This window comes from Balaenoptera musculus, chromosome 1 (assembly GCF_009873245.2).
Source record: "Balaenoptera musculus isolate JJ_BM4_2016_0621 chromosome 1, mBalMus1.pri.v3, whole genome shotgun sequence".
Lineage (NCBI taxonomy): Eukaryota > Metazoa > Chordata > Mammalia > Artiodactyla > Balaenopteridae > Balaenoptera > Balaenoptera musculus.
In genome coordinates, this window is record NC_045785.1 from 82061213 (window position 1) to 82088129 (window position 26917).

The window sequence follows — 26917 nt, forward strand, 5'->3', positions numbered from 1 at the left end:
GATGATTAGTGACATTGAGTACCTTTTCATGTACCTATTGGCTCTTTGTATATCTTCTTTGAAAAAAATGTATATTCAGTTCCTCTGCCCATTTTTTAATTAGATTGTTTCTTTGCTTTTGAGTTGTATGAGTTCTTTATGTATTTTGGATATTAATTCCTTATCAGTAAATGATTTGCAAATATTTTTTCCCATTCTGTAGGTCGCCTTTTCATTTTATTGGTTACCATTGCTGTGCAGAAGCTTTTTAGTTTATATAGTCCCTCTTTTTTATTTTTGCTTTTGTTGCCTTTGCTTTTAGTGTCAAATCCAAAAAATCATCACCACGCCTGATATCAAGGTGCTTACCTCGTGTTTTTTCTTCTAAGAGTTTTATGGTTTCAGGTCATAAATTTAAGTTTTTAATCCAGTTTGAGTTGATTTTTGTGTATAGTGTAGGATCAGGGTCCAGTTTCATTCTTTTGCATCTGGCTCTCCAGTTTTGCCAGCACCATTCATTGAAGATACTATTCTTTCCATTGTATTGTGTATTCTTAGCTCCTTCATCATAAATTAATTGGCTCTACATGCATGGGTTTATTTCTGGGCCGTCTATTCTGTTCCATTGATCTATGTGTCCATTTCTATGCTAATATGTACTATACTATAGCTTTGTAACTTGGTTTGAAATCAGGAAGTGTGATGCTTCCAGCTTTGTTCTTCTTCAAGATTGCTTTGGCTATTTGGGGTCTTTTGTGGTTCCATACAAATTTTAGGATACCTTGTTCTATTTCTGTGGAAAATGCCATTGGAATTTTGATGGGGGTTGAATTGAATCTGTAGATCACTTAGGATAGTAAGGACATTTTCACAATATTAATTATTCCAGTTCATGAGCACAGAATATCTTTCCATTTATTTGTATCTTCTTCAGTTTCTTTCATCAGTGTCTTACAGTTTTCAGTGTACAGGTCTTTCACCTCCTTGGATAAATGTATTTCTAGGCATTTTATTCTTTTTGATGAAATTATAAATGGGATTATTTTACTAATTTCTCTTATAATTCATTATTAATATATAGAAGTACAACAGATTTTTATACACTGATTTTGTATCCTGCTGTTTACTGAATTCATTTACTAGTTCTAACAGTTTTTTGTTGTATCTTTAGGGTTTTCTATATATAATATCATGTCATTTACAAACAGTTACAGTTTTACTTCTTCCTTTCCAATTTGGATTCCTTTTATTCCTTTTTTTTCCCCCTAATTTCTCTGGCTAGGACTCCCAATTCTGTATTGAATAGAAGTGGTGAGAGTGGGCATCCTTGTCTTGTTCCTGATCTTAAAGGAAATGCTTTCAGTTTTTCACTGTTGAGTAATATGTTAACTGTTGGTTTGTCATATATGACCTTTATTATGTTGGGGTACATTCCCCCTATAACCACGTGTTGTGCATTTTCATCATGAATGGATATTGAACTTTGTCAGGTGCTTTTTCTGCATCTTTTGAGATGATCATATGACTTTTATCCTTCATTTTGTTAATGTGGTATCTCATTGATCTGCAGATGTTGAACCATCCTTATGTCCCTGGACCTAATCCCACTTGATCATGGTATATGATTCTTTTAATGTATTGTTGAATTCAGTTTGCTAATATTTTTTAAAAATATTTATTTATTTTAAAATACTTTTTTTCTTTTTTTTATTAAGTGATATTGGAGTATAGTTGCTTTACAATGTTGTGTTAGTTTTTGCTGTACAGCAAAGTGAATCAGTTATACATATACATACATACACTCTTTTTTAGATTCCCTTCCCATCTAGGTCACCACAGAGCACTGAGTAGAGCTCCCTGTGGTAGACGGTAGGTTCTCATTTGTTATCTATTTTATTTATAGTAGTGTATGTATGTCATTCCCAATCTTCCAATTCATCCCATCTGCCTACCTTCGCCCCTTGGTAACCATAAGTTTGTTTTCTATATCTGCGACTCTATTTCTGCTTTGCAAATAAGTTCATCTGTACCATTTTCTAGATTCCACATATAAGTGATATTATACGATATTTGTCTTTCTCTTTCTGACTTACTTCACTCTGTATGACAGTCTCTAGGTCCATCCATGTCGCTGCAAATGGCATTATTTCGCTCCTTTTTGTGGCTGAGTAATATTCCATTGTATATATGTGCCACATCTTCTTTATGCATTCCTCTGTTGTTGGACATTTAGGTTGCTTCCATGTCCTGGCTGATGTAAATAGTGCTGCAATGAACATCAGGGTGGATGCATCCTTTCAAATTATGGTTTCCTCCAGATATATGCCCAGGAGTGGGATTGCTGAATCGTATGGTAGCTCTATTTTTAGTTTTTTAAGGAACCTCCATCGTGGCTGTACCAATTTATATTCCCACCAACAGTGTAGGAGGGTTCCCTTTTCTCCACACCGTCTCCAGCATTTATTGTTTGTAGATTTTTGATGATGGCCATTCAGTTAGCTAATATTTTTTGAAGATTTTTGTGTCTATGTCCATCAGTGATATTGGCCTGTAATTTTCTTTTCTTGTGGCATCCTTGTCTGGTTTTGGTATCAGGGTAATGCTGGCCTGGTAAAATGAGTTTGGAAATGTTCCCTCCTCTTTTTTTTAGACTAGTTTGAGGAGGATTGGTATTAATTCTTAAATGTTTGTTAGAATTCACCAATAAAGCCATTTGGTTCTGGACTTCTGTTGTTGGGAGATTTTTTTAATTATTATTATTACTGATTCAATCTCCTAACTAGTAATTGGTCTATTGAGATCTCATTTTATATTTTCTTCATGATTCAGTCTTGAGTTGTATGTTTCTAGGATTTTACCTATTTTTTTCTTTGCTGACCAATTTGTTAGTGTATAATTGTTCATAGTAGTCCCTTTTGTTCCTTAGTATTTCTTTGGTGTCAAGTTGTAACATTTCCTCTTTCATTTCTGATTTTATTTATTTAAGTTCTCTCTCTTTTTTTCTTAAGACTTGCTAAAGTTTTGTCTATTGTGTTTATCTTTTTAAAAATTCAACTCTTAGTTTCATTGATATTTTCTATGTCTTTTTAGTCTCTGTTTAATTTATCTCCACTCTGATATTTATTTCCTTCCTTCTACTAACTTTGGGCTTAGTTTGTTCTTCCTTTTTTATTTTCTAAGGTAGAAATTTAGGTTGTTTTATTTGGTATCTTTCTTGTTTCTTAATGTAGGCGTTTATTGCTGTAAACTTCCCTCTTATATCTGCTTTTGCTGCGTCCCATAAGTTTTGATGTATTATATTTCCATTTTAATTTGTCTTAGGATAATTTTTGATTTCTCTGTTGGTTTATTCTTTGACACATTCGTTGTTATGTATCATGTTGTTTAATCTCCAAGTAATTGTGAATTTTCCAGTTTTCTTCTTATAATCAATTTCTAGTTTTATACCATTGTAGTTGGAAGATGCTTGATATGATTTTAATCTTCTTAAATGTATTAAGACTTGTTTTGTGACCTAACATATGATCTGTCCTGGAGAATGTTCCATATGCATTTGAGAAGAATATGTATACTCCTGTCATGTGTTGGATGGAATGTTCTGTAAATGTTAAGTCCATTTGGTCTAACTTGTAGTTCAGGTCCAATGTTTTCTTATTGATTTTCTGTCTAGATGATCTATCCATTGATGAAACTGGGATATTGAAGTCCCCTACATTAATATGTTGCTGTCTGTTAATACTTGCTTTATATATTTAGATGCTCCTGTGTTTTTTAGGTGCAAAATATTTACAAATGTTATATTCTTTTGTTGGATTGACCCGACCCCTTTATCATTCTATAATGACCCTCTTTGTCTCTTGTTACACTTTTGGCCTAAAGTCTGTTTTTTTTTTAAATAAGTGTAGTTATCTCAGCTTTCTTTTGGTTTCCATTTACATGGAATATATTTTTACATCCCTTCACTTTCAGCCTATGTGTGTCCTTAAAACTGAAGTGAGTCTTTCTAGGCAGTATACAGTTAGGTCTTATTTTTTTATTAAACCACTCTGTCATTTGATTAGAGAATCTAGTCCATCTATATTTAATTATTGATAAGTATGGACCTACTCTTGCCATTTTGTTCATTGTTCTCTGGCTGTTTTTAATTCCTTCGTTCCTTTCTTCTTCTGTTGCTCTCTGCATTTATAATTTGATGATTTTCTGTAATGGATTGTTTAGTTTCCTTTATCTTTTGTGTTTCTATGATAAGTTTTGCTTTGTAGTTTTCTTGAGGCTTACATAAAACATATGTATAACAGTCTATTTTAAGTTGATAAGAACTTAACTTTGAATGTATACTAAAGCTTTACATTTTTACTCTGTCCCCCCTTTATTTTGTTTTTGATGTCAAAATTTACTTCTTTTTATCAGTGTACCCATTAACAAATCATTGTAGCTATAGTTACTTTTAATACTTTTGTCTTTTAACTTTCATACTATAGTTATAAGTAATTTACTTATCACCATTACAACATTAGAGCATTATGAATTTAACTATATATTTACCTTTATCAATGAGATTTAAATTTTCATGTTTTTCTGTTAATAATTAGTGTCCTTTTATTTCAGCTTGAAGAAGTCTCTGTAACATTTCTTGTAAGGTTAGTCTAGTGGAGATGAACTCTTTCAGCTTTTGCTTGTCTGGAAAGTGCTTTATCTCCCTTTCAATTCTGAAGGACAACTGCCAGGAAGAGTATTCTTTTTTTTTTTAACTCAAAGAGTATTTTATTTAATTTATTTATTTATTTATTTTGGCTGTGTTGGGCCTTTGTTGCTGCACGTGGGCTTTCTCTAGTTGCAGCGAGCAGGGGCTTCTCATTGCGGTGGCTTCTCTTGTTGCAGATGGGCTCTAGGTGCGCGGACTTCAGTAGTTGCAGCACACAGGCTCAGTAGTTGCGGCACGTGGGCTCTAGAGCGCTGGCTCAGTGGTTGTGGTGCACAGGCTTAGTTGCTCCATGACATGTGAGATCTTCCCAGACCAGGGATCGAACCCATGTCCCCTGCATTGGCAGGCGGATTCTTAACCACTGCACCACCAGAGAAGTCCCAGGAAGAGTGTTCTTGGTTGGCAGTTTTTTTCTTTCAGCACTTTGAATGTATCATGCCACTGCCTTCTGGCCTGCAGTTTCTGCTGATAGTCTTACAGGGTTCCCTCGTACTGCTCCTTCTGTACTGAGTTGTAAGGGGATAGCCATGGTACATCCTTGGAAGCCTGTTAAGAACTGCTTCTTTGTTTGCTGTAATCTTGTGTGTCGGACTCAAGCCCTGTTGGCTTTCACAGCTAAGTGTTTTGAGGGCCCATCACTCAGGTGGAAGTCTTAAAAGTTGGAGCACTAGATGTGGGATCCAAGCCCTTTGCTCTTAAGGAAGAAACTGGAAGTCAGGTGTTCCCTCCCATCGTATGGCCCTGTGCTTGACGTGGGGTTTATGGCAAAAGTGAGTCTCAGCTTTCCTACTAGTTTTGGTGTGGGCAATTTCTTATCCACCCAATGTGTAGATGTTTCTCAGCTTGTTTCTTTTGAAGGGAATTGTTCCTTATGTAGCTGTAGATTTGGTGTTTTGTGTGTGGGAGGAGATATGAGAGGAGCCTGTATTGCCATCTTGGCCTGGAACTTGTGCAAATACCAACTTAATCATAATGTTTACTTTAGAGGGTTTTATATTTGATGTACTTTAGAAGGAGGAGCATTAGTGGGAAGCTGCTGCATAGCACAGGGAGATCAGCTCGATGCTTTATGACGACCTAGAGGGGTGGGATAGAGAGGGTGGGAGGGAGGTTCAAGAAGGAGGGGATATATGTATGCATATAGCTGATTCACTTTGTTGTACAGCAGAAACTAACACAACATTGTAAAGCAATTATACTCCAATAAAGATATATATAAAAAAGAAAAAGTAGGAGCATTTTTTGAAATCAGGCAAGTTCCTCTAAAAATCATAAAGTAGAAAGTGTAAGATTATGTTAACAAATTTTTTTTACTGGTTTTTGAGTACATATGTCATTTTTCAAATAACCTCTTGCTACTTATTCACCCCTATTGATCATGACAGTTTACTCTGGAATTTGAATTAATCTCAGTATTGATGCATAAAGATAAAAAATTTAATATTAGTTCAAACTGCCAATAAGTATGATTAACACTGTCAGCTAAGACCTTAAAAAAAGACCAACCTCACTGATAGTTTTGAAGCAATAAATGATTTTATAGCAAAATGGAAGTTATTGAAAACCAAAAAAACTCAGTCAATTAATACCTTAGAAATATTTGTAATTATTAACCTGAGCACTTAAATTCCTCTTATAAAATACTTTATATTCACAGTACTAGAGGAAAGCTGAATAGACAGAATCTAAAATTATGTTTCAGTTGAACACTCTATGCTTTTACTAAAATACTAATATAGTTAGTGTTCTGGGGATTTACAACATTTATACAAAATTATAAAACTTCATTGCAAAAAATTGACTAAAAATTTTGAAGATTCTGCATTGTATATCCCTTGTCACAGTAATTATGTCTGCTCACTTGTTAGATATTACCAATGAGATAAATACAGTTGTATTGCACTCATCAATTATTCAGAAGTTTTTAAGTTCAAATACTTAGGAAGTTGTGAAAATATTGTCAAAATAGCAGCAATTCTTAAATGAACCATACATACAGAGATCTTAGAACATGTACTATGATTAGCCAGTATACCAGACAGAGGTAGAATTTCTTTGTTTTCTGACAGTAGAAAGTAAGTCAAACACAGCTGGCTCCAAAGTCTAGATTGGAGAGAAGTTAAGGAGGATAAGAGAGAAAGAAAGAAGAAAAACTAATAGAAGAGCAGAAGCTGGCATAAATGTAACAATTAGAAGTAACTATAAATAATGGAAAGCAATTCATTGAGAGCAGCAGTAAATGACAGAGAACAGAAACAGAAGTGAGGGAGAAGAGAAGAACACTGTTTGAGGCAACAGATCTTTTCAGTTCACTTCTTTTAGTACCCTAACAAGTACCCTCGTATTTGAGGAAGTAAGAGCAAAGCTAAGTCCATTTTCTGAAAGCCCTGAAGACATCACTGTATTATTGCACACTACAATAATGATCACAACAGTGAACTTCTCTGAGTCTTAAGAAAAAGTTGAATTATGTTTAATATATTCAGTATACTACATTTCTTTGTAAAAATGAGGTGTTGAACTGTAAGTTAAATGGAATCCTGCTTATCTGAGACACCACATTTCTCAGTTTGGCTAGATAACACACAGAAGTTTAAAAAAAACTTGAACTGCACATGACCTTATATGTGTCAACTTTATAATTACTTCATTAATTATGATTATAAAAATGTGAATACAGGACTTACTAAAAAAAAATTGGCACTTCTGCCACTTATAAATCAAGTTTATCTAGATTAAAGTACTGTAAAGACATCAAAGGACTGAAAAATGCATGTTAAACTTTCATTTTGCAGTGCACACTGTGGTTATGACAATTTTATTTATAAGCACAGTATTTTTAGAAAGAATAGAAACTATCAGTTTAAAAGTGACTGGTTTATAAATATGCATCTTATGGATACCTGTAAGAAAAGGAGAATGTATTTGAACAGGAAACTACTACATATGTTTAACTTTTGAAATTAAAATGTCTTCCCTTTTTTTTTTTTTGGCTTTATCGCTTTTCAGTGTATGCAGTCTTATTCTTAGGATCCCAAAGTTGGGTCAGAGGACCCAAATGAAGGACATGGAAAAACAGAAATGAAAAGTTTATTTAATAAGGATTAATTTATTAAATATTATTAATCATTTAAAAGTTTTTCTTTGAAAAATTTCTAGTAAAGGTTTCTTGTGATGATGACATATAAAGCAGAGGCGCTAATAGACATTTATTTCCTATTAGAAAAATCTGCAGGGCATTGTTTTTTGTATGTATGTATGTTAGATTAACAAATGATTGTATACCTTTTTATACTTTTGCAGAAAATTTTTTAGATGTAAGATTTCAGTCTTGAATAGAAATTTATATTGTCATCAATACTGAGAAAGAAAAAGTTCTTTAAGGAAAATGTAATTTTCAATGGAATTCCTTAGTATAGTTTAAACATATTTCTAGTGAATATAGATAATTGTCCCAAAATGAAGGGTTTTAACAGAGCTTGGAAAACTCAAGAGTTGTTATAAAAAGAATTTCTGTACTAGGATGAAGTTTAACTTAGATGACTTCTAAGAGTCTGATTTTCTAAGTAATTCATTCATTTAAGAAATACGTAATCAGCACCTACTATGTACCAATTTTTCTACAGGAATCAGAATTAACCAGATTGCAAGCCAAAATTTCTGGACATGAAAGGGCAGAAGACATCAAGTTTCTACCAGCCCCATTTACATCTCCAGTAGAAATTGTGCCTGATATTCAAGATTCAAAATTTGCTAAGCATTCTCACACAGCTTTCTTCAAGTGTAGAAAACTACGTCGCTCTATTAGTGCCAGTGACCTTAGTTTCAGAACTCGTAGTGATGAAGATCTTTCTGAAGAATTACTGCAGGACTTAAAAAAAATGCAATTGGAACAACCTTCAACATTAGAAGAAAGCCAGAAGGATCTGACTTATACCCAGTCAGACTCATTTAAACCTCTCCCATATGACCTAGAAGATGATAGTTCTGAGAATAATGACTTCAGTACTCTTAGTGGAATGCTAAGATATATAAACAAAGAAGTGAGACTATTAAAAAAGTCTTCTATGCAAACAGGTGCTGGTTCAACTCAGGTATGTATTTTATACATTAGAAGTTATAATAATTTGTCTCCAATTAGTATCATTTTATTTTCTGTAGGAAAGAAACCCATACGTTTAAATGAAGCACTCATGCCATTAGGTGATGTACACAAATATTGAAAGTATGAAAAACTTCATTGTGAGTTTAGAATGCTTTTACCCCAGATAAGTAGAGTTGAAAATTTAGCTTTGAAAATTAACTTTTGTTAAAATAGCCTATATATTTGATTAAATATAATCTCTATATTTGACTGAAGACAATTCTACCTCATATTGGGAAAGTATTTTGAACTCCAGAGTTTTTTGGAGTTCTGAAATTAGTTGTGTTCCTAGACTTCCTGGAAACCATTCTAGTAAAGATTATTAAGGTAGCCTTTGTTTTGGTCATAGATTTCCATAGTGGCTCAGAATATCTCATTCACATGATTTTTCTGCTTCCATTATTCCTGAGCATATCATACTGAAGAGGCAACTTTGTCCCTGCTACACATACCTTACAGACACTCGACATTGTTTATAAGCAGTTAATCTATAGTTTGCACAGAGAAATAAAGAATCTCTTCCAGGTAATTTCAGCTTTTTTCAAATGCCCATTTGTCTCATTTCAAACATATCAAAATATGTTTGGTGGCCTAAAAAGTTTAAAAAGTGTTTTTAGAATGGATCCAAGACAAAGACTGTTGGAGCTTCTGTTCATTTCTCCACATCCTTCCTTACATTAAAAAGAGCTTAATTTGGGGAGTTCCCTGGTAGCCTAGTGGTTAGGATTCCGGGCTTTCACTGCCATGGCCCAGGTTCAGTCCCTGGTTGGGGAACTGAGATTACGCAAGTCATGTGGCACAGCCAAAAAAAAAGAAAAAGCTTAATTTATTATTTATAAGCAGAAGACTAGAAATATAGTGGTATTGGTAAAAACAAAATTTACACATTATGAAATTTCAAGTGTATAGCAAACAAGTAAGATGGTAAAATAAACAAGGCAAACTTCTGTGAAGCCTGATAAAATTAGTTTTCATCTAGCCTTTAAAACTACAGTTGTGTTTACTGTATATCATTTATTTAACCATTTAATTCAGTTAGGATTTATTGAGCATCTACTATATACCAGGCACTGGGATTATATAAATAAACAAAACAAAAATGATCAAGACCCTGTCCAAACAGAGCTTACATTTTAGTGGGGAAATCATCAATAAACAAGTAAATAAACATATACTCTAATGCCAGGTGGAAATAAGTGTCATGAAGAAAAGCTGGTAAGAGGATATGATGTGACTCAGGTATACTGTTTTAGATCTGGTGATCAGGGAAGGTCTCATGAGAAGATGACGTTTGATCAGAGTCCTATAGGAAGTAAGGAATTAAACTACCTCAGTATCTGAAGGAAGAGCATTGGAGGAACGGGAACAGGTGCTAATGTCCTGAGGTGGTAGCATGCCTGGTGTGTTCAAAAAACTGCTAGGAGGTGTATGGATGATTTGGTGTAAATAAGAGGGAGGAAATGAGATAAGAGATAATGCCAAGAGTAGGGTAGTGGAGGTGGGGGTGCCATAGTGATCTTGTAGCTCCTTTTGAAGTGTGATGGGAAGACATTGGAGGATTATGCTTAAGAAAGTGACATGATCTGATTTATGTTTTTAAAGGGTCACTCTGATTGCTTTATGAAGAATGGATGATAAAGGGACAAGAACAGAGACCATATAGGAGGCTACTTGTAAAAATCCAGGCAGGATATGATTTTGGATAGGCAGGAGGATAGATGTGAAGGTGTTAAGAATGGTTCAATTTCTGGATATATTTTGAAGGTAGAGCCAACAGTGTTTGATATAGGTTTTGAGTGACATAGAAGTCATGAAAGACTCCAAAGAGTTTAGCCAGAGTAACTGAGCATTTACTGAGATGAAGAATACTAGGAGATGAGCAGATTTGGAGGCATGGAGAGAATCAAGGGTTTGATTTTAGATATAATAAATTTGAGAGTTCCATTAGATGTCCAGGTGAAGATGACAAATTGTTGCGTTTATGAGACAAATTATAAATTTGGATATCATCAGCATATAGATGGTAGTTATAGCCATAATGATGGATTAAATCAAGGAAATTAGTGGAGGTTGAAAAAAAAGAAGTCCAAAAACTAAGCCTAATTTAGTAAGGCTAAATTACTTTTAGCATGTGAGTATTGATAATTTAAATTAAAGCTAACTGAGAAGTAAACAGTGAGATAGGAGAAAAATAGGAGAGTATAATAATATTCCATAAGCCAAGTAAAAATGTGCTTCAAGAAGGAGGGTGAGATCAACTGTGTCAAATGTTGCTAAATAAAGTGAGGATTGATAATTGATATCATATTTGGTAATGTGGAAGCTCTTAATGACATTTTTAAGAATGGCTTCAGAGTAATAGTGAGGATAAAAGCCTGATTAGAGTGGAATCAGCAAAGAATGGGAGGAGAAGAAATGGAAACACCAAGAATAAACAACTCTTGATATACAGTAGAGCAGAGAAATGAGGGGAATGTTATATCAAGGGAGAGTTTTTTATTTTGTTTTTTAGGATAAGAGATAAAACAGCTTTTTGTATGTTGGTAGGAATGATCCAGTAGACAAGGAAACTGATAATGCAAGACAAAGTGGAAGGAGTAAAATCCTTAAGGTAGGCTGAAGGAGACAGGATCCAGAAGAGAAGTAGAATTGGCCTTGAATAAAAGAAGGGGCAGTTTATCCACTGTACTGGGAAGGAAGGCAGAATATAAGGGTACAGAAATACATGGAGTGGAAGAAACACATGGTGGGAGGGGAGGAATTCCATTATTAATTGCCTTTGTTTTCTTAGTGAATTAAGAAGCAGGGTTATCAGCTAAGGCAGGGTAAGGTATTAGAGGTTTAAGAAGAGGGGAGGTATATGAAACAGTTATCTTGTAGAGTGGGAAAATATAAATGAACTAGGGAGGTCTAGTAGGATTGCCAAGGAGATAGTTTTGTTGTGTAGAACTGCCATGCAAACCAAAAGACATCTGGTGTCTTTTGTCCCTGTCTATTCTGTGCCAGCAACAGGATGTCCCTTTTTCCCCATCATAGTGACAACCAACAAGTACTCTTACAGATTTCCAGAATGTTCCCTAGGGGAGAGTACTGCTCCCTTTAAGAACCTCTGCTATATTCCAATGGCCCTTACAGTCATGGATATACAAGAGTCTTATTTTTGGTAAAATAGAATTTATATAGGATAAATTTGTGATAGATTATAGATTTACTATTCTAAATGCTTTACATAGATTAACTCATTTAATCTTTATTAACAACCTTGTGATAGGTACTATTATTATCCTAATAATACCAAATCTTCTATTTTAGTGGCTACTATTATTATTCTCACTATATAGATGAGGAAGCTGAGTCTCTGTTCTTAACCACTATTGATAATACTATTTACATAATTGTACTTATATTTCTTCAGTACTGTCTAATTATATAGTTTGGTCTTGCAACTACTTAGTCAATTAGAGATTAAGGTTGTGGGACTTAAAATTACTACACAACTGATAGAATATTTCTCACTCTAAAGGTCATTGGGAAAGATAGATGGATTTGAATATTTCAAATCAATTTACCTATTCTATTATCATGGAAACTCAGTGCAAAATACTTTAGTCAGTTCTTAAGAAAATCTAGCCAAAGTTAAATTCTGTACACATATAGTTTTATTTATTGCTAGTGTTAAAAAAAAAAAAAAAGTGGAGCATGAAGTGGAGTCACTTGCCCCTAGGACAGCAAACCAAGACCTCATTGCAGCCTCTCCTAGGAATGGAATTTTAAGTCAATCATTGGAATTTTCTGATCAGCATTATCGAGGTAATCTGCCTGATAAGACACCGGCCACCCTTCCCCCAAAGAAAGGTGACCTTGACTGAAACAATCCTTTCTTTTCTTTTGCTAATAACTGTCTTATCCTGCCCAGATTCTGCCTATTAATGCCTTCCATATTGTACAGCTCCTTTTGTTGCAGGAAGGGGGACCCCTTCCAGGGCCTGAGAGTGGACTCTTGTCTAACACTCAGAAATGAATTGTCCGAGGAGACACACGTGCTGACAAAGCAAGAGACTTTATTGGGAAGGGGCACCTGGGTGGAGAGCAAGAGGATAAGGGAACCCAGGAGGACTGCTCTGCCACTGGCTTTCAGTCTCGGGTTTTATGGTGATGGGATTAGTTTCCAGGTTGTCTCTGGCCAATCATTTTGACTCAGGGTCCTTCCTGGTGGCACACGCATCACTCAGCCAAGATGGATTCCAGCGAGGAGAATTCTGAGAGGGTGGTAGGACATATGGACTGGTGTCTCCTCTCTCCTTTTGACCTTCCCTGAATTACTCCGGTTGGTGGTAGCTTGTTAATTCTGCATTCCTTCCCAGGACCTCCTGTTTAAGGTAATTCATGCAAGTGGTTACTGTGGTCCCTGGCTAGGGCAGCAGTTTCAGTCATTGTTTCCCCTAACACTCTGAGCATCTCTCTGTTTACTAAATGAAATGCTATCTGATTCATGCATTATTCATAAAGCCAATTAGATCTTCAAATATACTTGGTTGAATTTTGTTTTTTTTTTTGTTTTTTTTAAATTATTTATTTATGGCTGTGTTGGGTCTTCGTTTCTGTGCGAGGGCTTTCTCTAGTTGCGGCAAGTGGGGGCCACTCTTCATCGCGGTGCGTGGGCCTCTCACTATCGTGGCCTTTCTTGTTGCGGAGCACAGGCTCCAGACGCGCAGGCTCAGTAATTGTGGCTCACGGGCCTAGTCGCTCCGCGGCATGTGGAATCTTCCCAGACCAGGGCTCGAACCCGTGTCCCCTGCATTAGCAGGCAGATTCTCAACCACTGCGCCACCAGGGAAGCCCCTGAATTTTGTTTTTTAACACTAGTGATACTCTGCTGAGTTTTAAATGCACTAACCACTGTTAATGCCAAAAACTTGGCCTCTGTGCACTGGTGCCGTACTGAATTTCAGAGACAGAGTTTTGGGTGAAGTAGAAAAGAATAGCTTTATTGCTTTGCCAGGCAAAGGGGGATACAGGAGGCTCGTAGCCTCAAAACCCAGGGAGTTTGGTGAGGAATTTTATAGCAGTGGTTCAAGGACAGGGTTGCTGATAAGGATTAGGGTATGTGCAGGGCCTGTATTCCTTTCATCTGTCCTCAGGTGGTTTCCTGATGAGCTTCTGTGGTTCTCGAGGTTATCAAACTGTGACTTTCTCTCTGGAATGAAGAATGCTTCATCAAGTAGTTAACATCTTCCATTTGTTGGGAGATTTAGTTCTGCAGAAGAACTCAAAGATATTGTTATGTGTATCCCTTGAGGCAGGACCAGAACCCTGCCCCAAGGCTGCGCTATTGTTTTTGGACTGTTCCTCCCTTGTCTGTCTCTGTGTCCCCTCCCTTCCCTGATTAGCAACAGTTTGAACCTGCCCTTTGGAATTCAGGGAAAGTCATGGAGGCTGAAGCCTATTTTCTACAAACAATAAACAGGGAACACAGAAAGGCTTCTGTGCCCAGGAGACCCACAGGGTCCTGCTCGGTTTCACTGTCAATACTCATCATGACTTGAAGCTCACTTGGGACTCTTATAACTCATGAGCCTCTGTGTTGGCTTAATTTTGTCTTGGACAGAAAGGACTGGCTCTTTTGTTTGCTGAGAACTATATTTGGTGTCCTTTGGAACCTGTGCTAGGACTGATGCTTGATAAATGCTCATCTGTGGGTTTTTTTCAATTTTCTAATGGTCATTACTTACTGATTATACCTAATCTTGAGGAAAAGGTGGCTGAAGATGTCTTCTCAATGCTTTTTTCTGTAGGGCCTCCATTTTTTTTCTTTGTAATTTCACTGTTTTTTTCTAATGGAAAGAAAATTCAGAGCTAGGACAGCTACTATTGAAAGAAACTTTGACTTGCTATGGTTTTACTCTTTAACTACCTTCATGGTCATTTACATGTGCATTGCATTAATAACTGTGTACCACTTTGTAAAATTTGACATGAAGTATTTTAAATTGGGGTGTAGAACCTTGATGTACAGGCTAGTTCTTGTCCTCAGCTTGTTTCACCCATCACTAAAGTAGACATTGGGTTGGTCTCTGATTTAAAAGCAGACTTTTTAAGCTCTTTTAAAAAGCCAAGGAGACTTGTTTAAATGAAATGTTATAAAGAAACACAAATATGTCAATCAGATACAAAGATAGTTTATCTGATTGAGGGTGAATTGTGTCTGAGCTTTACCCAATTACTTGCTCACCTCTTTCATGGCTGCTCATGCAAAAACTACAGAGCAGCCTTGGATTAACTTTTAAGGAAAATAAGCAGAAGCTTAGGGCACCAGGGAAGGGGAGCACCACAGAGTTTTTTGCCCTAGCTATCATGCCTTTAACCCTTTCACTGCCACACTTGACTATAGTAGACTTTTTTGTTATTGTCTTTATCCGCCATATTCCAATTTAATCTACACTGTTAAAAAAATCTTTCTTTGGTATGGTGAATGACTAAAGTTTTAAAGTTTGGTTTGAAGGTGTTGTCCGATATTTACATTTGTTTCCAATTCATGGTGTGAGTTTCACTTCTGTAGAGAGTAAAAACCAGCGGGCTGAGTCCTGATAGCATTTAACTCATCAGTTAATATGTGTAAAGGTGTAAAATAAAGCTCTTTATTTTAAGCAATGGAAGGGCTGGGGCCATCACTATTGGACTGTGCTTAGGATGTCCATTAGCCCTGCTCCAAAGAGTGCAATCTTAAAGTCCACTGGTGCAGCAGAAAGAACATAGAAATTGGTATGTGAGAAATGTTAAGTAAGTGTTAGCTTCCTTTCTTGGAACAAGAAGATCAGCCCCAATACTGATTTTCTTAATGGTTAACTATGTTGGCAATTCCATTCACAATAAAGCCTCTACCACAGTAGTATTTTGCTTTCAGACTCCGACAAAAGCTTCAAAACTCACAAAAAGTTACACATGCACACAATTTTGAACACAGTTTCAAGGAGTTCACAGACTTCGAGTTAAGAACTCCTGTTTTAGATTAGAGCAGTAGAAGTGTTGTGAATTAATTAGCTAATTCACAGTTTATTAGGAAGTTGAAAGGAGTATTATTTATCCCTCTTATTTTCAAAAAGAAAAGTAGTTTACAAAATATGGTCCTGTATACCGTGCAACAAGATGAAAAATGAGAATTGATAAAATCAGTGATTGGGTAACAAAAGTGGAAAACAAAAAAACAAGATGAAGTAGGAGTACAGGTAAATACCTAGAGACATGATAATATTTTCAAATTCCTGGCCCAAGCAAAGACCAAGATATGACAAGAATATTTGACCTATAGTTTTAGAATCTCCTGAGACTTTTCCCTCTATTTTTCTACTTCTGTATGTTGTGCTACTTCTTTGTGCAACATTTCTCTCTTGTCTTTTTCCTTTCCTGCTCTGTTTTTTTCTCTCTTCTCTCTTTTTCATTGACTTTTTTCATGTAGCCCTTCATCTATCTTTCTTACTGTGCCTTCAGTTACCATAAAGTGACACCGATGTCTAAATATCTTATTTTTATTGTCACCTGTTTTTGTTTTTAAAATCAATTTAATTTAATTTTGCACTCCCTCCTAATCCCCCAACCAGATTTATTTGCTTTTTCTATCGATGTGGTCCATTATTGACATTCTGATTCATGTTTTTCAACTGACTAAATATTTTCCACTCTTGCTTTAAATTATGCCCCTCATTATTATAGTGGACTTTTAATGCTAAATCAATATTTCAAATAATAATCTATTAATTTGCATTGTTCCAGGGAGAAAATTTGTAATTAAAAGAAGACGTTGATGTGATGAAAAATGGAATTTTTGGTACTGTGCTGTGTTTACTTATTATATAGAGTTCATACTTCATAGAAACTGTTATTTTATTGCTTTTGAATAAATTTTATATTTTGAATACATTTTCAGATTTTTAAAGAAAGTTCTTTCTTCTAAAGCTTACTTATACTTTTTGTGAAAATTAATTCACTTTATTTATTGTTTTGGTTTAAACTTGCTACTTTCCTTTTCTTTATTTTTTATGTAGAAATCATTGTTAAAATGCATAATAAGTACATTCAGTCTACCATATTATTTGCTTATTTTTCTAGTGATACTTTATTTTTAAAACAAGTAATATGAATTTAGAGCTCATTCTGCCACAGGTTCATAATTGTATTAATAATGGCTAGCTTTTGTTGAATGTTTACCATTTATCAAGCACTATTTTAGGCATTTTATATTTGTTAACTCATTTAATCCACATGACAGTCTTGTACATGCCTTAATTTTAAAATGCTTTATTGGTAGTGCAGTTCCAGACCACTGCAAAAAAGTGAATAGCACAGTAAACAAATCAAGCATAATCAAAGTTATGTTTACATAACTATGTATGTTAGTCTGTGTAGCATTATGTCTAAAAAAAATCAATGTACATGCCTTAATTTTAAAATGCTTTATTGCTAACAAATACTAACCGTTATCTGAGCCTTCAGCATTCATTATCTTTTTTCTGGTGGAGGATCTTTCCTCTGTCTTGGTAGTGGCTGAGGCTGGGGTGTCTGTGGCAATTTCTTAACATAAGACAACAATGAAGATTGCCGCACAGATGGACCCTTCCTTTAACAAACAATTTCCTGTAGCATGCAGTGCTGTTTGACAGCCTTTTACCCACAGTAGGACTTCTTTCAGAATTGGAGTCAATCCTCTCAAATCCTGCTTTATCACCTAAGTTTATATAATATTCTAAATCCTTTGTTGTCACTTCAACAGTCTTTACAGCATCTTCACGAGGAGTAGATTCCATCCCAAGGAACTACTCTCTCTGCTCATGCATAAGAAGTAACCCCTCATTCATTCAAGTTTTATCATGAGATTGTGACAATTCAGTCAAAACTTCAGGCTCCACTTCTGATTCTAGTTCTCTTGCTGCTTCCTCCACTAAAGTCTTAAACCCCTCCAAGTCATCCAGGAGGTTTGGGATTAACTTCTTCCAAATTCTTATGAGTGTTAGTATTTTGTCCTCCCATGAATCACAAATGTTCTTAATGGTATTTAGCATGGTGAATCCTTTCCAGCAGGTTTTCAGTTTACTTTGCGCAGATCAATCAGAGGAATCACTCACTATGGCAGCTATAGCCTTACAAAATTTATTTCTCAAATAATAACACTTGAAAGTGGAAATTGCTCCTTGATCCATGGGCTGCAGAATGGACGTTGTGTTAAGCAGGCATGAAGGCAACATTAATCTCATTGTACATCTCCATCCAAGCTCTTGGTGACCAGGTGTGTTGTAAATGAGCAGTAATATTTTGAAAGGAATCTTTTTTTCTGAGCAGTAGGTCTCAACAGTGGGATTCAAATATTCAGTAAACCATGTTGTAGACAGATGTACTGTCATCCAGGATTTATTGTTGCATTTACAGAGTGCAGGCAGAGTAGATTTAGCATAATTCTTAAGTGCCGTAGGATTTTCAGAATGGTAAATGAGCATTGGCTTCAACTTCAAGTCACAGCTGCGTTAGCCCCTGACAAGAAAGTCAGCCTGTCTTTGAAGCTTTGAAACCAGGTATTGACTTCTCCTCTCTAGCTATGAAAGTCCTGATGGCATCTTCTTCCAATAGAAGGCTGTTTAGTCTGTGCTTAAAGTCTATTGTTTAGTGTAGCCACCTTCATTAATTATCTTAGGTAGATCTTCGGGATAACTTGCAGCTTCTACATCAGCGCTTGCTGCTTCACCTTGTACTTTGATGTTGGGAGATGGTGTCTTTCCTTAAACCTCATGAACCAGCCTCTGCTAGCTTCAAACTTTTCTTCGGTAGCTTCCTCACCTCTCAGCCTCCACCAAATTGAGGAGAATTAGGGCCTTGATTATGCTTTGGCTTAAGGGAATGTTGTGACTGGTTTGATCTTCTATTCAAATCACTAAAACCTTTTTCATATCAACAATAAGCAACATAAAGTACCTAGGAAAAAATTTAATATAAGACATGAAGACTTGTATATTAAAAAGTTCAAAACACTGCCAAGACAAAGATTTAAAGAGAAAGAGAATATATACCACATTAATGATGTTCAATATTGCTAAGATGTCAGTTCTATCTCAAATTGATGTATAGATTCAATGCAGACCCAAACAAAATTCCAATAGATTTTTTTAAAGACTTTGACAAGCTGATTCTAACAGTTAATTGGAAATGTCAAGGACCTAGAGGAGACAAATAATCTTGAAAAAGAACAAAGTTGGAGGACTTACACTATACTACCTGATTTCAAGAATTATTATGAAGTTACAATTCAATAGAACTAAAAAGAGTTCATAAATATATCAGTGGAACATAACAGATTATGTATTTATATATTTATATGATTTAATATATATTTATATATATATAATATGTAAAGGTATATATTTAACTGATTTTCAGCAAGGCACCTAAGTAATTCAATGTTGAAAGGAAAGCCCTCAACAAATAATGATGGAACTGTTGGAGAAACTTAAGGGGGAAAAAAATAATCTCATTTCTACCTCATATTATATTTTAAAATTAAGTCAGGGTAGATTATAGACCTAAATGTAAAATCTAAAACTTTAAAGATTCTAGAAGAAACATAGGAGAATAACTTCATGACTTTGGAGTATGTAGAGATTTCTTAGGACCCAAAGAGCACTAGTTATAAAAGTTAATGAGTGACTTGATCAAAATGAAAAGCTTCTCTTAAATCTCTCAGCATTAAGAAAATGAAAACACATACTACAGAGAGAGAGCTATAAATATATGAGACAGAAAACTTGCATTCAAAATTTGTAAAAAACTCACTATAAATTAAAAGAAAATTTTAAATCCCAATTTAAAAATAGGTAAGGGGACTTCCCTGGCTGTCCAGTGGTTAAGACTCCATGCTCCCAATGAAGGGGGCCTGGGTTCAATCCCTGGTTGGGGAACTAAGATCCCGCATGCTGCACAGCATGGCCAAAAAACAAAAAAAAAGGTAAAAGACTTAAACAGATACTTCACAGAATAACATATGTGAGTGGTCATGTGCACATTTAAAAGTGTTCAACATCTTTAGTCATTAAGAAAATAAAAATAAAACCACAATAGGCTACCCATGAGAATAGCTAATATTAACAAATAAACAAAAAAAAAAAAGCTAATATTAAAATAACTGGTAACACCAAATGATGTGGAACATCTAGAATCACTTTGGAAAATTCTTTGGCAGTTCCTTTTAATTTCTACATAGAGCTATTATATGATCCAGCAATACCACTCCTAGATATTTAGCCAAAAGAAATGAAAATATATGTATACCAAAAGACTTGTACATTAATGTTCATAGTACCATTTCTCATTTATAGCCAAAAACTAGAAAAACTCAAATGTCCATGAGTATAAGAATGAATAGGCAACTTGATACATTCACAGTTAAGTACTATAAAAAGAATAAACTGTTATACAGAATAAATGGATACATATCAAAAATATACTGAATGAAAAAAGCTATACATAAAACTAAATACTATATGACTCCATTTATATGAATTTTAAGAACAAACAAAACTGATATATAATAGAAATCAAAACAGTGCTTGTCTCTCAAGGGTGGGGAATTGAATAGAAAAGGGACAGGGGGGACTTCCCTGGTGGCACAGTGGTTAAGAATCCGCCTGCCAATGTATGGGACCCTGGTTCGATCCCTGGTCTGGGAAGATCCCACATGCCACGGAGCAACTAAGCCTTTGTGCCACAACTACTGAGCCTGCGCTCTAGAGCCCATGAGACACAACTACTGAGGCCATGTGCCACAACTACTGAAGCCCATACACCTAGAGCCTGTGCTCTGCAGCAAAAGAAGCCACCGCAATGAGAAGCCCGTGCATCGCAACGAAGAATAGCCCCCGCTCAGCGCAACTAGAGAAAGCCCGCGCACAGCAACGAAGACCCAAAGCAGACAAACAAACAAACAAACAAATAAATAAATAAATAAAATTTAAATGACGATCTTTAAAAAAAAAAGGTGCTTTAAAAAAAAAAGAAGAGGGCTTCCCTGGTGGCGCAGTGGTTGAGAATCTGCCTGCTAATGCAGGGGACACGGGTTCGAGCCCTGGTCTGGGAAGATCCCACATGCCACGGAGCAGCTGGGCCCGTGAGCCACAACTACTGAGCCTGCGCGTCTGGAGCCTGTGCCCCGCAATAGGAGGGGCCGTGATAGTGAAAGGCCCACGCACCGCGATGAAGAGCGGTCCCCGCACCGCGATGAAGAGTGGCCCCCGCTTGCCGCAACTAGAGAAAGCCCTTGCACGAACCGAAGACCCAACACAGCCAAAAATAAATAAATAAATAAATAAATAAATAGAATACAAATATGTTCTCTCTCTCCCTCTTGAAAAAAAAAAAAAAAAAAAAGAAGAGGGACAGGAGGAAACTTTCTGAGATGATAGAAATGTTCTATCCTGATTAGGTTGTTTGCTACATAGGTATATACGTTTGACAAAACTCATTGACTTATGTGCTTACAATAGCTGAATTTCACTGTTCATAAATTCTATATTAATAATAAAAGTTTAGATATTTAGAAAGAAGAAATGGGCTTAGAGATAATACAGATCTGGATTTGATCATTGTTTCTTCACTTTTATTATAAGCACATGACGTGGAGCTAGTTATTGAATAACTGAACTTTAGTCTCCTTAAATGTAAAATAGAAGCAGTAGCTACCTCAGCAGCTTATGGTGAAGATAAAATTAGATAATGCACATGAAATACTAGTATACTACCTGAAAAGAGTAAATACTCAATAGACAGTAACCGCTATCATTGAGGCAGTATAATGATGAGGTCAAGAGTGTGGGCTTTAGACCAGATTATTTCTGAACCAGTTCAGAGCCTGACTTTGCCACCAATTTACTGTGTCACTTTGGGCAAGTTATTTAATCTCTATGTGCCTTTGTTCCCTTAATTATAAAGTAGAATAACAGCACATACCTTAAATGGTTGTTATGAGTATTAAACAAGTCAAATACACTTAGAGCACTTAGAATACTACCTGGCACATAGTAAGTGAACAGTGAATGCTAACTGTTACCTGCAGTTATTATTCATTTTCTTATTCAACCTAGATATTATGATGGTCTGTCTCTTCAAATCACTCCCTTGCCATTATCCTGAAATTGTTAGTTCTTTGGTTACACGGAAAAGCTTTACTGAATTCATTATCTATCCTTTTTTTCCCCTATATTTAAGTTGTTATATATTGAGAAAAGCATACAGCCGTGCTGTGGTGAAGACTACTAATTTTTCACCGAAATCAGTTCTTTTCCTTTTTCTATAATTACAGAGTTTTAGCTGGGCCAGTGGCCAGGCACTGTATTTCCCAGCCTCTCCAGTGACTAAGTTCTCACCAGAAGACTACAAGCAGAAATGTGTAAAACTTCAGGTGTGGGCATTAAAATATTACGTACATGCTCCTCCAAGTTCTTTTCCTTTCTCTAGAGCTGGAATTGCCTGCAACCCAACTTCAATCATATAGATGAGGAAAACACCATAGGAGATGGCAGAAAAACAATATAGAAAGAACCTGCATGCCTATGTGACCTGGAGCACTTTCCTTGGACTATTACATGAGAGAGAAATAAAATTCTGTCTTTTTAAGCAACTGAATTTTGAGGATCTCTTTGTAAAGTAGCTTAACCTTACCCTAATTTTACACCATTGCCTAAAAATTCTTTGTATTAATCTTTATCTCCACTTGGATCAAATCTTAACTACTTCTCTTAAGTCTGTCATGACACCCACACACAGATACATATTTAGCAGGTGACTTTACCTCCTGCTTCAAAGAATGAATGGCAGCCATCAGAAGAGAATTCCTACAATTTCCTGCTCCTACATTTACAAACTTAATCTGCACTCTTTGTCATCTGAGTGAAGTCTAGGTTTCCCTCTAGGTAATCTGTTTACCTGTATTTTGGATCCCTTTCTGTATTCTCAGGGACTTTCCTTCATCAGTTATCTCGTCTCATCTCTATTGTCAGTCTTTTCCTGTGCACTAGCTTTTTCTCATCAACATTAAACATATCCAAGTCTCACCTAACCTAAAAAAGAAAAACCTTATCCTCAATCCCACATCCTCAGTCTAGCTACCCATCTTGTCATGCACTTACATGGCCCAGATTCTTGAAAGAGTTCATTAAACTATCTGCTTCTGTTTCATTTCCCCTCCCTTCTCATGTGCCTGCAAGAAATCTAGCTTTTTTGGGCATTTCCCAGGCATATCCCAGAACCCCCCCATGAATGCTTTATGTCCTTTTTTCTTTTAATACATCTTTATTGGAGTATAATTGCTTTACAATGTTGTATTAGTTTCTGCTGTACAATAAAGTGAATCAGCTATATTCATACATACATCCCCATATCCCCTCCCTCTTGAGCCTCCCTCCCACCCTCCCTATCCCACCCCTCTAGGTCGTCACAAAGCACTGAGCCGATCTCCCTGTGCTATGCAGCAGCTTCCCACTAGCTAGCTATTTTACATTTGGCACTGTATATATGTCAATGCTACTCTGTCACTACGTCCCAGCCTCCCGTTCCCCACCATGTCCTCAAGTCCATTCTCATGGTCTGCGTCTTTATTCCTGCCCTACCACTAGGTTCATCAGTACCATTTTTCTAGATTCCATATATATGCATTAGCATACGGTATTTGTTTTTCTCTTTCTGACTTACTTCACTCTGTATGACAGACTCTAGGTCCATCCACCTCACTACAAGTAACTCAATTTCGTTCCTTTTTATGGCTGAGTAATATTCCATTGTATATATGTGCCACATCTTCTTTATCCATTCATCTGTCAATGGACATTTAGGTTGTTTCCATGTCCTGGCTATTGTAAATAGTGCTGCAATGAACATTGTGGTACATATATCTTTTTGAATTATGGTTTTCTCAGGCTGTATGCCCAGTAGTGGGATTGTTGGGTCATATGGTAGTTCTATTTTTAGTGTTTTAGGGAATCTCTGTAGTGGCTGTATCAATTTACATTCCCACCAACAGTGCAGGAGGGTTCCCTTTTCTCCACACCCTCTCCAGCATTTACTGTTTCTAGATTTTTTGACGATGGCCATTCTGATCGGTGTGAGGTGATACCTCATGGTGGTTTTGATTTGCATTTCTCTAATGGTTAGTGATGTTGAGCATCTTTTCATGTGTTTGTTGGCCATCTGTATGTCATTTTTGGAGAAATGTCTATTTATATCCTTTAAATTCACCCTGGTTGTCAGTTGTCACCTTAGCCAGAGAGGCAAAACTAACAGTATAGCTACCCTAACTGGCCATTCTAAACCTTTGATTTACTTTAAAACTATTCAAGAGATGCATGCATAATAGATGAGACCATATTTTGTTTTCAGTAGATGTCCAATTAATTCCACTTTGTTCTAATTTCATGGTTACCATGTAACCTTGTAATTATACCTTTGCTTCCCACACAACTTTTTATTAGTAAAATGAGGATATAATAATGTGCCAGTATGACTGTCTAGTAAATTTCACTTATAAATTAGTATTTGTGTTAAGTATCAGTCTTTCATGAATGATTGCCATGAATCAGATTTTCTGAATGACTAGATTTTGTTATCTGCAAAGCTGAGGATCAAGCCATAGGCCACAGTAGCATCATGAGGGAATACCATGACATGGCTCTCTTTTGAGGAGTCAGTTTGCTGTCTGAAGATAAAGCCCTACAGCTTGCTATACACATAAAGTTAAAAAAAAAAGAAAGTATACACTAATAGAGTGAACACAGTGCATTCTTACTCAGGACAAATAAAACAACTTTTTGTGGGCAGAGAAGAGGGGTATTGTTCTTAAATCTGTGCCTCTCTAAAGGGAAGATTTTTAAGACCTAGGAGGCGCCAAACTCGTTTTGTACTTAATGGATTGACAAAACAGCTATAGAATGAAAGCAAGGTATAATTTAAAGGTGAAGGAGTACTAGAAAATTTTAGAATTAATACACTGTAAATTAGGTCAAATTTTGTTAGAGCTGGGATCACTATTTCAAACACTACTGTCAGTGGCTCTGGTTATTTAACCAAGTAATGAAAACCAACATGGACTCATAAGCTCAAGTCTAAAAGAAACTAAGACCAGTTTGAAAGAAAACAAATTTCAGCTATAAGGAAGATATTTAATCAAAATGAAAAAGTACAGATACAATAATGAAAATATTAAATTTTCATTTCATTACTCTGTGTCATATAAAATACACCATTTCCTCTATCAAAGCTTGAAGTTTACTTAGCAGATTAGTAAAAGTTTCTCAAACAAAATGATGATGAGCTTACTGAAAGAATTGTGTAATTCAATAAATATCTGGTTTTGTTCTCTGTACCTACTGACATGTTGTAGGGATGTGGAGAACTAGGAAGATGAGAGAAGTTGGGTATAACGCATTTTGACAGCCTAAGATTCTGGAGACCTATTTTTGTTACTCATGATTCAACTTCTAAGGAAATTTTTGAGGTTTTTTTTAAGAGAACAGTTTGTACTAAGAAGTTTCACTGAGGCTTGGTGGAATAAGACTCATCTGTGAAATACACCAATGGGTGATTATTGAATCCCTTGTTCAGGAATAGATGTACAAAAATAAATGTAGCTTAAGAAGTTATACTAAATGAAACCTGGGAGAAGAAGCATGATGACACTCAATTGAGTGAGGATTAAAGAAGAGATAAACAAGTGATTTAACTGTAGGAGATACTATGGGCCATACCAACTATTTGTGGACAAGTCTTTCTTAATACTGATCAGGAAATTGGTACAAAGGCATGGTACAATAGTGATGGATGATTTCAACTCTCCAGTCAGCTACTAGACATTCTATTCTGCTAAAAATAGAGCAGTTGATTAAAAAGGGGGCTGAATACCAGGATAATGATGTAAGTAATGTAGAGAGCTGCTACTTTGGACTTTATTCTGATTGACAATTAACGGATTTGAAAAATGACAGAAGAAGGGAGCATGTCAGCTTGGAATTAGTAAAATCTGGGCCTGCTGGGCACGGTCAGAAATGTACCTTCAGGGAATTCCCTGGCGGTCCAGTGGTTAGGATGTGGGCTTTCACTGCCATGGGCCCAGGTTTGATCCCTGGTTGGGGAACTAAGATCCCACAAGCCATGCGTCACAGCCAAAAAAAGAAAAAAAAAGAAATGCCTTCAATTTTAGGAAAAAAATATTTCAAAGATTAGGAGAAAAACGTGGCAACCTAAATGTCCATCAACAGATGAATGAATAAAGAAGATGAGGTATATACACAATGGACTACTACTCAGCCATAAAAAAAAACAAAAAAATGAAATAATACCATTTGCAGCAACATGGATGGACCTAGAGATTATCATACTAAGTGAAGTAAGTCAGAAAGAGAAAGACAAATACCATATGTGATCACTTATGTGTGTAATCTAAAATACGACGTAAGTGAACTTATTTAGGAAACAGGAATAGACTCAAAGACTTAGAAAACAAACTTATGGTTACCAGAGTGGGGCAGGGGGGAGGATAAATTAGGAGTTTGGGATTAGCAGATACAAACTACTATATATAAAGTAGATAAACAACAAGGTCCTGCTGTATAGCACAGGGAACTATGTTCAATATCTTGTAATAAACCATAATGGAAAAGAATATGAAAAAGAATATATATATATATATATAAAAAATCACTGAATCACTTTGCTGCACACCAGAAACTAATAGAACATTGTAAATCAACTATACTTCAATTTAAAACATTTACTAGGGCCAGCAGTACATACAAGCCATCTGGAGTCTATGTTAATGCTCCTGAATTTTGTCAAAATAATCTTCAGGGACCTCAGTTGTCTTGACAGTCCATAAAACCATTATGCTTGTCATGATACCATATATATAGTATATTGATGCCATACTAGTCAGACTTGGCAAGCAGGAAATGACAAATACTCTTGATGCTCTAGTAAGATATATACTTGCCAGAGAGTGGAAGAAAAGGCCTGTAAAGATTCAGACACCTGCCACATCATTGACATCTTCAAGATTCCAGTGGTCT

At 35.8% G+C, this 26917-nt stretch overlaps 1 protein-coding gene across 3 annotated transcripts in view; it reads left to right on the plus strand.

Moving 5' to 3' along the window:
• The window catches only part of CCDC18 (coiled-coil domain containing 18), a 116437-nt gene extending 94008 nt beyond the window's left edge, over positions 1-22429 (plus strand). Inside the window, exons 29-31 of one of the 3 annotated variants that reach the window (XM_036846243.1) lie at positions 8311-8778; positions 16599-16653; positions 22320-22384. In XM_036846243.1, coding sequence (XP_036702138.1) covers positions 8311-8778; positions 16599-16613 — 483 coding nt within the window. In that variant the 3' untranslated portion in view covers positions 16614-16653; positions 22320-22384. Of the gene's footprint in view, positions 1-8310; positions 8779-11375; positions 11440-16598; positions 16654-22319 lie in introns of those variants that run through there. The other 2 variants (XM_036846254.1, XM_036846234.1) reach the window with 2 other exon arrangements.
• The last annotated feature ends 4488 nt before the right edge of the window (positions 22430-26917 follow it).